This window comes from Anolis sagrei, chromosome 11 (genome assembly GCF_037176765.1).
Source record: "Anolis sagrei isolate rAnoSag1 chromosome 11, rAnoSag1.mat, whole genome shotgun sequence".
Classification (NCBI taxonomy): Eukaryota; Metazoa; Chordata; class Lepidosauria; order Squamata; family Dactyloidae; genus Anolis; species Anolis sagrei.
The window spans coordinates 18861211-18874696 of record NC_090031.1 but is presented as its reverse complement, the minus strand read 5'-3'; the positions used below and the strand labels follow the sequence as shown (position 1 = coordinate 18874696).

The 13486-nt window shown below is 43.4% G+C and overlaps 1 protein-coding gene across 1 annotated transcript; it reads left to right on the top strand.

The window, feature by feature from the left end:
• Positions 1 to 47: 47 nt before the first annotated feature.
• LOC137097689 (epididymal secretory protein 4-like) lies at positions 48 to 12734 on the top strand. The gene is made up of 6 exons (XM_067472249.1): positions 48 to 167; positions 2549 to 2670; positions 4652 to 4719; positions 9019 to 9114; positions 10888 to 10989; positions 12703 to 12734. The coding sequence occupies exons 1-6, from the start codon at positions 69 to 71 to the stop codon at positions 12732 to 12734; spliced, it is 519 nt and encodes a 172-aa protein (XP_067328350.1). The 5' UTR covers positions 48 to 68.
• The last annotated feature ends 752 nt before the right edge of the window (positions 12735 to 13486 follow it).

The window sequence follows — 13486 nt, the reverse complement described above, 5'->3', positions numbered from 1 at the left end:
AAAATCCTATAAAGTCAACAACGAGGTCCTCCTTGCCCATTGCGATATTTTCCCCACAACGAACGAGGATGAAGCAGGGCTTCGGTCTGGCTCTGGCCCTGTGCTGCTTAGGATCCATTGGCGCTTTCCTGGACATCCCAGTGCAGCAGGACTTCTTCTGGAAGAAGGTAAATGGGTCTTCCCGCAAAATAGAGAATCAGACAGGACCCATAGACGATTAGAGCATCTACACCAGGGAATAAATACACTTTGATACCACGTTCAATACTGCTCAAGGCAATGGGATCTTGGAAGCTGTAGTTTCGGAAGGCCTACAGCCTTCCCAGGCCTCCTCATTGGGCCCTGGTCTCTCTCTGTGGTGCCAACCATCCCGTAAATGGACAGGATATGTCCCAGGACTATACAAAAGCCTAAGGAAAGACTGACTTCTGGACGAAGCTTACCTTAGAGTTGTGCAGGCGGTTCACAGACACCTGTACTGATATTGTTAGATTCTCCCACCTTGATTCTCTTGTGAACGCCTGGCATACTAAATTCTGGAAGCTCTTGGAATGAAAAGCAGGCTCACAAAGAACAGTCTTTGGAAACAGGTTAATTCTATTTTAACACAACCGTAAGAAAAACAGTTCTAAAGGTTTCCCATCAAACACCCTGTGTATATCTTTCTCCGGTCCCATCCCCCTCTACTGGGCACACTCTATTCCCACAGTAACCATCCTATAGTTTTGGTTTCCCCCAAGACCAGAAGGTCTTATCTGTAGTATGATTTCATCCATCTTCCCAACCTTCCCCTCTTCATATCATGTTATGGAGGGTCAAAGCAGTGAGGCCCAAGCTGGTACAGACATTCTGACACTACAGAGTCACATTGGAGGACTATAGAAATGCTTAGAGGGGGCACCTAGGTCCTCCAGTGTGCTCAATGGAACAAGCATAACATAGAGTTGAGTTGCAGGATCACAGAAATGCCTAGAGAGGACACCTGCATTGATAATGTTAGACCCTCCACCTTGTCAATGTCTGGCATACTACGGAGTTACATTGGAGGACCACAAAAATGCCTGGAGGGGTCCTCCAGTTCTTCCAGTGTGATCAATGGTAGAAGAATAGCATAGAGTTGATTTGGAGGACCACATAAATGCCTAGAGAGAATGCTTCTATAGGCATCATTAGGTCCTCCAGCACAACTTGTTTGCCATTGTAGGACCATGGAAATGCCTAGACGGGTCCTCCAGGTTTTCCAGTGTGATCAATGGTAGAAGAATAGCATAGAGTTGATTAGGAGGACCACATAAATGCCTAGAGAGAATGCTTCTATACGTATCATTAGGTCCTCCAGCACAACTTGCTTGCCATTGTAGGACCATGGAAATGTCTAGAGAGGGCATTTCTAGGTTCTTCTGTCTATGTTTGGTGAAAGTATACCTTAGAGCAGCGTTTCTCAGCCTGGGGGTCGGGACCCCTGAAGGGGTCACGAGAGGGTGTCAGAGGGGTCACCAAAGACCATCAGAAAACACATATTTCTGATGGTCTTAGGAACACAGTGCTCTCCGGAGGTAGGTGAACTACATCTCCCCTAACTCACTGTCAATTCCTCCCAAATCCCTGCAGTATTTTCTGTTGATCATGGGGGTTCTATGTGGGAAATTTGGCCCAGTTCTATCATTGGTTGGATTCAAGGGGCACTTTGAGTGTAGGTAAACTGTAAACCCCAGCAACTACAGCTCCCAAATATCAAGGCCTCTTTTTCCCAAACTCCACTAGTGTTCACATGTGAGCATATTGAGTATCAGTGCCAAGTTTATTTCCAGATCCATCATTGTTTGAGTCCACAGTGCTCTCTGGATGTAGGTGAACTACAACTCCAAAACTCAAGGTCAATGCCCACCAAAACCTTCCAGTATTCTGTTAGTCATGGGAGTTCTGTGTACCAAGTTTGGTTCAATTCCCTCATTGGTGGAGTTCAGAATGCTCTTTCATTGTAGGTGTACTATAAATCCCAGCAACTACAACTCCCAAATGACAAAATTAATTACCCCCCCCCCCCCAAAATGGGCATATTGCATATTTGTATCAAATACATCCTGCATATGAAATATTTATATGATGATTCATAACAGTAGCAAAATTACATTTGTGAAGTAGCAACAAAAATAATTCTATGGTTGGGGGCCACCATAACACGAAGAACTGTATTAAGGGGCCGCGGCATTAGGAAGGTTGAGAAACACTGCCTTAGAGTCAAATTGGAGGACCACGGGACTGCCTAGAGGGGCCACTCTAGAGTCATCTTCCAGTGTGACTCTATGGCCAATGTGCAATACAAACATACCATGGAGTTGCATTAGAGGCCCATGAAAACACCTAGAGAGACAAGTCATGAAAACCCACTCCCAATGGATATGAGGTTTTGATCTATGGATTCAAATTAATATTTTATATGCCTTTCATTCTGCAGGGAGTTTAGTATAGTTTCAAATGGAACTATCATCCGGGACTTACGAAAAAGGACTGATTATTGATTGGCTGATTTTTATTCATTTATTAGCTTGTTGGGAAATGGTATCCAGGGGCAATGGCGAAGCAGTATCCCTTGGAGCGTACAATGTATGCCTATACCACCCAGCCTTTGAGCAACGGAGACCTGGTCCTCAAAATCGATATCCCCCGGTAAGAAGGTGCTTAACTGGATACTTAAGTCAACCAAGGAATCATCTGCATACCTATGTCATCACTTCCCCCAAATTTTTAATTTATTGGATGTCTTTTATGTCTTTTTCCTGCCTTATCTTTCCAGGATGAAGAGGAAAGGGTACAATAATAATAACAATAACATAATAATAATAATAATGTTGAACAGCCCTGAAAGGCCCAGAACAGAGCCCTCTTTATGGCATAGTCATAATAATATTATCTGATTTACTGGAAGCTCGCTGGACACAGACCCCTTTAGTTCTGCTGGACCTCTCAGCAGCCTTCGATACCGTCGATCACGGTATCCTTCTGGGACGCCTCATAGATATGGACTTGGTGGTACTGCTTTGCAGTGGCTCCAGTCCTTTCTTGAGGGACGGTCCCAGAAGGTGTTACTGGGTGACACCTGTTCGGCCCCACAGCCGTTGTCGTGTGGAGTCCCACAGGGTTCAATTCTGTTCTCAATGTTGTTTAACATCTACATGAAGCCACTGGGGGAGATCGTCCGGAGTTTCGGAATGAGATGTTATCTCTACGCAGATGATGTCCAAATCTGTCACTCCTTCTCACCTGTCACCAAGGAGGCCGTCCAGACCTTGAACCGGTGCTTGGCTGCTGTGTCGGACTGGATGAGAGCTAACAAATTGAAATTGAATCCAGACAAGACAGAGGTCCTACTGGTCAGTCATAAGGCTGAACAGGGCATAGGGTTACAACCTGTGTTAGACGGGTTATACTCCCCCTGAAGACGCAGGTTCGCAGCTTCGGAGTGATCCTGGACTCATCGCTGAGCCTGGAACCCCAGGTCTCAGCGGTGGCCGGGAGAGCTTTTGCACAATTAAAACTTGTGCACCAGTTGCACCCGTACCTTGGGAAGCCTGATCTGGCCACAGTGGTCCACGCTCTTGTTACATCCCGAATAGATTACTGCAACGCACTCTACGTGGGGTTGCCCTTGAAGACTGTTCAGAAACTTCAAATGGTTCAGCGAGTGTCATACAGGGAGCACACCACCTCCACTGGCTGCCGGTTCAGTTCCGAGCACAATTCAAGGTGCTGGTCTTGACCTACAAAACCCTATACGGTTCCAGTCCAGCGTATCTGTCCGAACGCATCTCCCTCCACGTCCCACCCCGGAGTTTGAGATCATTTGGGGAGGCCCTGCTCTCGACCCCACTGCTATCACAAGTGAGGTTGGTGGGGACGAGGAGCAGGGCCTTCTCAGTGGTGGCCCCTCACCTGTGGCACTCACTCCCGGCGGAAATCAGGTTAGCAACATCCCTCCTCTCCTTCAGGAGGAAATTAAAAACATGGTTGTGGGACCAGGCCTTTGGGCAATCTGACAACTAGATAAGGACAATCAGACGACTAGGACTGACAGGACTGACAAAGTGGAATTGGAATTTGGACTATGAGATGGTGAAATCGGTTTTATTGGTTTTATTGTTGTAATGCAGAAACTGCTTGTTAATTGTTTAATTGTTGCTATATTTTTATTCTATTGTTATGTTGATGCTGGCATCGAATTGTGCCTTTGTAAGCCGCCCTGAGTCCCCTCCGGTGTGAGAAGGGCGGGGTAGAAATAACCGAAATAAATAAAAAATAAATAAATCTGCAGTCCTTGCTGAAATCCCTACCAACATACTTAATTATTATTTAATTCAGTTAATCCAGTTCGACATCCCTTGAACTGCCATCTTTGGGAGTTGGAGCTCCTACTCTATGGCTCTGGATTGTGCCAAACTACAACTCCTGGGATGGATCCCATCACATTTAAGCTGTGGCAGTTCAATGGAATGTCAAACTACCCTAATCCTATAGTGTAAACACACCCATAGAAAGCAATGGGCCTTGGAAACTTCAACTCCCAGGACTCTGTCTCATTGAACCAGTGTGATGGATACAGTCCATTTATGGTCCTTTTTTGCAAACCCTTTCCTTTCCTTTCCTTTTCCAGAGATGGGGACTGCCGGCGGAAAAGGCTTGTCCTGTATGCTTTGAAACTTGCCATATTTGAAACTGAAGGTGACATTATTATTATTATTATTATTATTATAGCATTTATCATTAGAATAGAACCAAAGGGTTGGAAGAGACCTCATGGGCCATCCAGTCCAACCCCCTGCCAAGAAGTAGGAATATTGCATTCAAAGCACCCCTGACAGATGGCCATCCAGCCTCTGTTTAAAAGCTTCCAAAGAAGGAGCCTCCACCATTATTACATTTATTCTTATGGAAGCTTAAATAAGGTTAGGTCTTTTGTAATTCTATTTGTGAGAAATAGTCATTGTTTGCTTGTGTTTTCAAGAATGCTCCCATTAGAAAATGTCTAAGGATGTGGGTGAACTACAACTCCCAACATCACTTGTATTATATAGATATAGCTTTATAGATTTATTCTTACATTTGTTTTTATATTCATTATATTTATCGTTCTTAAATTTATTATTATTTTATTTCTCCATTTATTATTATTATTACATTTGTTTTGATATTTATTATCATATTTATAATTCTGACATTTATTATTTTTATTTATCAATGTATTATTATTATTACATTTGTTTTTATATTTATTCTTATATTTATCATTTTTACGTTTAGTCTTATATTTATTATTACGTTTATCATTACATGTATTCTTATTATTACATTATTCTTATTATTACATTTATTTTGATACTTATTATCATGTTTATCATACATTTGAAATTTAAATGGCTGTACATTGTGAGATCCAGGCCACAGATACTGGAACCTAAGCTGCGGATACTGAGCCCGTTAGGTGACAATCGGTACTTTTGTATTGGAATATAAAGCATAGGATTAAAGCATAGACACACGTAAACAGAGCCCATAGTATTGCGGAGGATTCCCTTTGTTGGAGACCTAAAACCACAAGTGGCACAAGGGTCTCTGGGGTCTCCTCCCTCCCCTGATCCCATTATTGGGTTGGGAGTCAGCTGCATTAAAAAACCCAAAAGGTCATGAGTTTGAAGCCAGCCCAGGTGAGCTCCCAACCATTTGTCTAGCTTGCTGTTGACCTTTGCAGCCCGAAAGACAGTTGCATCTGTCAAGTAGGAAATGTAGGTGCCGCTTATGCGGGAGGCTAATTTAACTAATTTATGACGCCATAAAACTCTCCAGCAGCATGCAAAAGAATGAGAAAGTACTCCATCGGTATCACAAGTGGATGGTGAAGCGACATCTCCCCTGGTGGCCAGAATTCAAAAAAAAAAAAAAAAGCATACCCTCATGAAGCTGGAAAGTTAAATAGCCTCTGTGTACGTGTCTATATATGTTGTGTGTCTATGGCATTGAATGTTTGCCGTGTGCATTGTGATCCGCCATGAGTCCTCTGTTGGGTGAGAAGGGCAGAATATAAAAACTGCAAATAAATAAATCAATAAATAAGGATAGAAAAGGGGCAAAAAGTCAGAAAAGACTGAAGGACGCATCAAGGCTCCTGGAGCCTGTTGAAACTCCCAGAGAATGGGGCACATACGCAAGGGGTTTGCAGTGCATGGGGAGACCCTATGTGGTCTCTGTGCCTGTGGAAATGGAGGCAGGCAGGCAGGCGCATCGTGGAGGAACCTGCACTTGGGAGAAGGATGGGTCTACGGGAGACATAGTTTGGTAAGGGCAGGATGGAGAAGGGGGTGGGATTCAAGGGTGACGCTGAGAAAATAGCAAGTTTCGGTATTCACTGCAATGGCAGGCCTGGGAACCAGGTCAAGGGAGAGTTCACCTGAGGACAGCCTCAATACAAGTCAATGGCAGGGGCTGCCTGTGGGAAAAAGCACCTTTCCCGGGCCCACTGGGGTTCGTGGATGGTTTGGTGTGGGGTGATACCTTGGGGCGCGGGTGTGGAGAAAGGGGGTTGGCCTCCATAGATGGGAATGTGGGAGTGAGTGGCGGAGGAGGCCTAAGGAGTCAAGGAGAGGCGGGAGGCCCATCAGGAAAAGTCCGTCCTTCCTGATTGGGAGTTTTCCTGGACCTTGGTAGCTGCCGCTGCAGATCTCCATTCTTGAAATTCATTAGATCGTCGATCCCAGTTGTGTTAACTCATGGAACGCCTCGCTGCTGTATAACGTTGATCAATGTAATATTTTGAATTGGGGGGGTGGTGTCTTTTGATGATACATTATTAGGTAAAGGCAAAGTCTCTGGGAGTCTGGTACTCATCTCCATTTCTAGGCCCAAGAGCTGGCGTTGTACCTAGATGCCTACAAGGTCACGTTGCCACTGGCATGACTGCATAGAGCACCCTTACCTTCCTGCCAAGGCCATACCTATTGATCTACTTACACTTGCATGTTTTTGAACTGCTAGGTTGGCAGAAGCTGGGGCTAACAGCAGGAGTTCACCCTGCTCCCTGGATTCGAACTGCTGACCTTTTGGTCATCAAGTTCAGCAGCTCAGTGGTTTAATCCACTGTGCCATCGGTGGCTCCATGCCACACATTATTACATTATTATTATTACTAGCTGTCCCCTGCCACGCGTTGCTGTGGCCCAGTCTGGTGATCTGGAAAATAAAGTAATGAGAAAGTGTTGGTTTCTAATATATGTAATTTCTTTCTGCTTGTGAGTAAACAGTATTGCTTGTTGTTTGTCAGTGTTGATGTGGAGAGTGTCTGGTTTGCCTACTCTGGAATATGCAACATATCATAGTCCTTCTTTAAGGGTCTCTTTCAAATCTATGATACTATATCTGTGTGTGTGAGAGAGAATCATATCTATCTATCTATATCTATGGCTGGATGGCTCTTTGTCAGGAGGGCTCTGATTACATTTTCTTGCCCTGGTGAAGAGAGTTGGACTGGATGGCCTTAAGTATTTTCTGTTGATCATGGGGGTTCTGTGTGGGAAGTTTGCCCCATTTCTGTCGTTTGTGGGTTTCAGAATGCTCTTTAATTGTAGTGAACTATAAATCCCAGTAACTACAAATGTCAAGGTCTATTTCCTCCAAACTCCATCTGTGTTCATATTTGGGCATATGGAATACTTGTGTCAAGTTTGGTCCAGATCCATCATTGTTTGAGTCCACAGTGCTCTCTGGATGTAGGTGAACTACAACTCCCAAACTCAAGGTCAATGCCCACCAAACCCTTCCAGTGTGTTCTGTTCGTCAAGGAAGTCCTGTATGCCATGTTTGGTTCAATTCCATCATTAGTGTTCAGAATGCTCTTTGATTGTAGGTGAACTATAAATCCCAGCAACTACAACTCCCAAATGTTTCCCTTAAACTCCATCCGTGTTCATATTTGGGCATATGGAATATTTGTGCCAAGTTTGGTCCAGATCCATCATTGTTTGAGTCCACAGTGCTCTCTGATGTGGGTGAACTACAATTCCCAAACTCAAGATCAATGTCCACCAAACCCTTCCAGTTTTTTTTATTGGTCATGGGAGCCCTGTGTGCTAAGTTTGGCCCAATTCCATCATTGGTGGAGTTCAGAATGCTCTTTGATTGTAGGTGAACTATAAATCCCAGCAACTACAACTCCCAAATGTTTCCCTTAAACTCCATCCGTGTTCATATTTGGGCATATGGAATATTTGTGCCAAGTTTGGTCCAGATCCATCATTGTTTGAGTCCACAGTGCTCTCTGATGTGGGTGAACTACAATTCCCAAACTCAAGATCAATGTCCACCAAACCCTTCCAGTTTTTTTTATTGGTCATGGGAGCCCTGTGTGCTAAGTTTGGCCCAATTCCATCATTGGTGGAGTTCAGAATGCTCTTTGATTGTAGGTAAACTATAAATCCCAGCAACGACAATTCCCAAATGACAAAATCATTTTTTTTGAGTGGAGGACATATATTGGACTGTTAGGTGCCTTGTGTCCAAATTTGGTGTCAATTCCCCCAGTGGCTTTTGAGTTCTGATGGTAGCACAAACTAACATTACATTTTTATTTATATAGATTATTATTATTATTACATTTAATTTTGTATTTATTATTACATTATGATTATCATCACATTCTTGTTATAGTATTTATTATTAATGCCCCACTTTTATCTCTTGCCATTAAATTTGAAATGGCTTTTGCAAATAGATACCGCCATTGTTGTTGTTGCTCTTGTTATTTCCCTGCTTTTAAAACATTGAACTGTCAAATAATTATTATAATAATTATCTTATTTCGGTTATTACTGTCCTTTCTGGATCAAACCCAAAGTAATATAATTTAAAACCCGCAAAATGTCTGTTTCTGTTTCATACAGAGAAATAAAGCCATTCTGAACAATTTCAACAGCTCTTTCTTTCTTTCTTTCTTTCTTCCTCCCTCCTTCCCTCCCTTTCTTCCTTCTGCAGATGGCAAGATCACATTTTATTTTGTGGAGACGGATTACGAGACCTATCACATTGTTTATGTTGAAATGGAGGACGAACACTTCCTGCATCTGTACAGTAGGTTTCGGGCAGGAGATAGACAGAGAGAAAGAGAGAAAGATTATACATGGATGGATAGATAGATAGATAGATAGATAGATAGATAGATAGATAGATAGATACTGTAGACAGACATAGACTGAGATATATTAGTAGATACATAGATATTTATTTTTTTATCTATCTATCGTGTCAGGGGCAGACCAGACAGTTGCATTGCATTTTTAACAAACAAACAAACAAAACACAAAGTTTGCAAGCTTGGTAGTTGATTAAATGTCCTTTGACCAGTATCTGGCCACTTGGAGTGCCTCCGATGTTGCCGCAAGGAGGTCCTCCATTGTGCATGTGGCGGGGCTCAGGTTGCATTGCAACAGGTGGTCAGTGGTTTGCTCTTCTCCACACTCGCATGTCGTGGATTCCACTTTGTGGCCCCATTTCTTAAGGTTGGCACTGCATCTCATGGTGCCAGAGTCTGTTCAGAGCCTTCCAAGTTTCCCAGTTTTCTGTGTGCCCAGGGGGGAGTCTCTCATTTGGTCTCAGCCATTAATTGAGGTTCTGGGTTTGAGCCTGCCACTTTTGGACTCTTGCTTTCTACCAATTCTAAGATTGGTACATCTTAGAAAACTATTTATTGATTTAAGTCATTGATGTGCTGGCTGATATCCAAACAGGGGATGAGCTGGAGATGTCGCTGCATTGGTCCTTTCACTATTGGTTGCTACTTCCCGGCGGATGTCAGGTGGTGCAATACCGGCTAAACAATGTAATTTCTCCAGTGGTGTAGGGCGCAGACACCACGTGATAATGCGGCATGTCTCATTAAGAGCCACATCCACTGTTTTAGCATGGTGAGATGTGTTCCACACTGGGCATGCATACTCAGCAGCAGAGTAGCACAGCACAAGGGCAGATGTCTTCACTGTGTCTGGTTGTGATCCCCAGGTTGTGCCAGTCAGCTTTTGTATGATATTATTTCTAGTGCCCACTTTTTGCTTGATACTTAGGCAGTGCTTCTTGTAGGTCAGGGCACGGTCCAGAGTGACTCACAGGTATTTGGGTGTGCTGCAATGCTCCAGTGGGATTCCTTCCCAGGTAATCCTCAGAACACGGGATGCTTGTCTGTTCTTGAGGTGAAAAGCACATTACTGTGTTTTAGATGGATTATGGATCAGCTGGTCATAGGCAGTAAGAGCACCTAGAGCTTCGGAGAGCTTCTGTTCAACCATCTCAAAGCTCCCTGCTTGGGCGGTAATGGCACGATCGTCAGCATAGATGAAACTCTCTGTCCCTTCTGGCAGTGGCTGGTCATTTGTGTAGATGTTGAACATGGATGGAGCAAGCACTCTCCCCTGAGGCAGGCCGTTCTTCTGTTTCCGCCGTCTGCTTCTCTGGTCCTGGAACTCAACAAAAAAGCTCCTGTTTTGTAGCAGGTTTCCTATGAGGCGGGTGAGGTGGTCGTCCTTAGTGATATTCTACATTTTTCTCAGGAGTAGGCGGTGAATGACAGTGAAGACAGCCCCACAAAGATAGATATACATAGATAGAAAGACAGATAGATAGACATAGATGGATAAAGAGAGAGGGAGAGATAGCTAGATAGAGATATGCATATATGAATAGATAGATGTATTAGTAGACACAGACAGATAGATGATAGACATAGATGTATAGATAGCTATACTGGTCGAAATAGTTATATAGATATGGATACATGGGTGGGTGGATGGATGGATAGATGGACAATCCTTTGGGTGATGAAGAAACCAGGATGGTGCTTTTCTCTTCCAGCCAAGGAAGAAGCCCCTCCGGAAGAAGCCAAGGAGCGCTTCCTTGCCCTCGCCCAAAACCTGAATTTCCAATCTGATCGGATCTACTATGCAAATCAAATGGGTGAGTAAGAGAAGCCAAGGGCTTTCTTAGGCTGTGAATTCCTATAAGGCACTTCCCACTGCTATTGCGATCCTGGGAGTTGTAGTTTCCCAAGGACTGCCTGGGAAATTTCCACTCTGGTGTCCATTAGTTTTGAACAGACACCAGGCAACACATATTATTATTATTATTATTATTATTATTTTACTGACACAAAAGCACAGTATGTCACAGCAAACGAGAACTATATGCTAGATTTCATATCAAGAAATCACAAGTTGAACACTTCCCAAGCGTCTAGGACTGTGTGATGTATTTTCGAATGATGCACGCAGATCCAAGTCAGGTGGCCTTTTGCAGTTGACAGATCGGGATTTTGTCAATGTTTATTGTTTCCAAATGCCGGCTGAGATCTTTTGGCATGGTACCCAGTATGCCAATGACCACTGGGACCACCTGGACTGGTTTATGTCAGAGCCTTTGCAGTTCGATTTTGAGGTCCTGATAGCGGCTGAGTTTTTCCTGTTGTTTTTCCTCAATGTGGCTGTCACCTGGTATGGCGACATCAATCATCCAGACTTTTTTCTTTTCCACAATCGTGATGTCTGGTATATTGTGTTCCTAACCTTTTGTCAGTCTGGATTCGAAAGTCCCACAGTATTTTTGCATGTTCATTTTGCACGACCTTTGCGGTTTTATGATCCCACCAATTCTTTGCTGCTGGCAGGTGGTCCTTGTGACATAAGTTCAAGTGAATCATCTGGGCCACAGAGTTGTGTCTTTGTTTGTAGTCCGTCTGTGCAAATTACTTGCAACAGCTGAGGATATGATCCATGGTTTCATCAGGTTCCTTGCACAGCCTGCATTTTGGGTCATCCGCTGATTTTTCAATCCTGGCCTTAATGGCCTTTGTTCTGGTGGCTTGCTCCTGGGCTGCAAGAATCAGGCCTTCTGTCTCCTTCTTCAGGGTTTAATTCGTGAAGCAGAACCATGTCTTCTTCTTGTCCACTTTTCCTTCAATTTTGCCAAGGAACTGCCCGTGTAAGGCTTTGTTGTGCCAGCTGTCAGCTCTGGTTTGGAGTGCAGTTTTTTTGTACTGATTCTTTGTCTGCTGTGCTTTGAGAAGTTTCCGATTGTTGACTTCAATTGAAGCAGGTTCTTGGCTTTCCTTGACATATTCTGCCAGGGTGTGTTTTTCTTCTTCAACTGCTTGTTTGACTTGTAAAAGTCCTTTGCCACCAGACCTTCCAGGCAGATAGAGCCGGTCAACATCACTGCGAGGATGTAATGAATTATGAATGGTCATGAGTTTTCTTGTTTTTCTGTCCAAATTGCTCAGTTCTGCCTGTGTCCAGTTTATGATGCCAGCAGTATATCTTATGACAGGTATGGCCCAGGTGTTTATGGCCTTGATGTTGCTGCCTCCATTGAGCTTGCTTTTGAGAATTTTTCTGACCCTTTGAGTGTATTCTTTGCTGACCACAGTTTTCACATGCTCATGTTTGATGTTGTCCAGCTGTAGCATGCCCAGATATTTATAGGCTGGTGACACTTCATTGCTTGGCCATTGGGCATATTTATGCCCTCACTTTCAATGATTTTTCCCTTCTTCAGTGCCACAGTCGAACATTTGTCCAAACCAAACTCCATGTTGATATCAGTGATAGAGATTTATTATTATTATTATTATTATTATTATTATTATTATCATCATCATCTCTTTTTCCTCTGCAGGCCTGTGCACCAGCCCACCTGAAGACGTATAGGTAAACTATGAAGAATTATTTATTTATTTATTATTATTGGAAATTGTTTATTGTTATTATTATTATCTTTATTTCTATCTTTCCTTTCATCATCATCATTTCTATCCCATCTTTCCCCCATAGGGACTCCAGGTGGCTAATAATAATAATAATAATAATAATAATAATAATAATAATAATTGTGCTGTCGCACGCTGGGCCTGTGCAGGAGACTGTAGACAGGACATAAATTCCGTGTGCCCAACGGGATGCCGGGACTGCCTCAGATTAAAGGCCCTTGGATTTCCTTAAAACAGAGTCTTTAGATTGCTTAAAGGTTCAACAAAGTTCTTTATTAATGAAAACAAACAGGTACTTTAAAGCTTTCTTAACAGTCTATTGGCTCTCTCTCAATCTTGTCCACAGGGAACAGGCAATATCTTCATAAACTGTATTTTAACTAATGGGGAAATCCTTAACCTCTAATCTGGGCAGTCTGTCTTTGCCTCTGTTGGCGTGGAGCCCCTACACCCAGTACCAACTGCTTCTGGCTTCCGCGAGTGACCCTTACCAAGCAGAGCTTTGTAGACTTCCAGGGGAAAAGACTCAGGTTTCCATGATGGCTGACTGAAGTCCTTCAGCAAAGGAGCTGTAAGGCTGTATAACCCCGGTCAGGCTGTAGGCTGTATATCTTCCGGCCAAGCCATGAGACCTTTCTCCCCGGCCAAGCTGTAGAAGACGAAGCTTTCTACAGGAGCTCTTGGTTTTATGTC

Bases quoted from the DNA above. Each gene is read 5' to 3' on its own strand.
- LOC137097689 (XM_067472249.1), top strand. From the start codon at position 69: ATGAAGCAGGGCTTCGGTCTGGCTCTGGCCCTGTGCTGCTTAGGATCC. The intron at 168-2,548 runs GTAAATGGGTCT...TTCATTTATTAG, and splicing joins AGGACTTCTTCTGGAAGAAG to CTTGTTGGGAAATGGTATCC. The intron at 4,720-9,018 runs GTGACATTATTA...TTCCTTCTGCAG, and splicing joins TGCCATATTTGAAACTGAAG to ATGGCAAGATCACATTTTAT.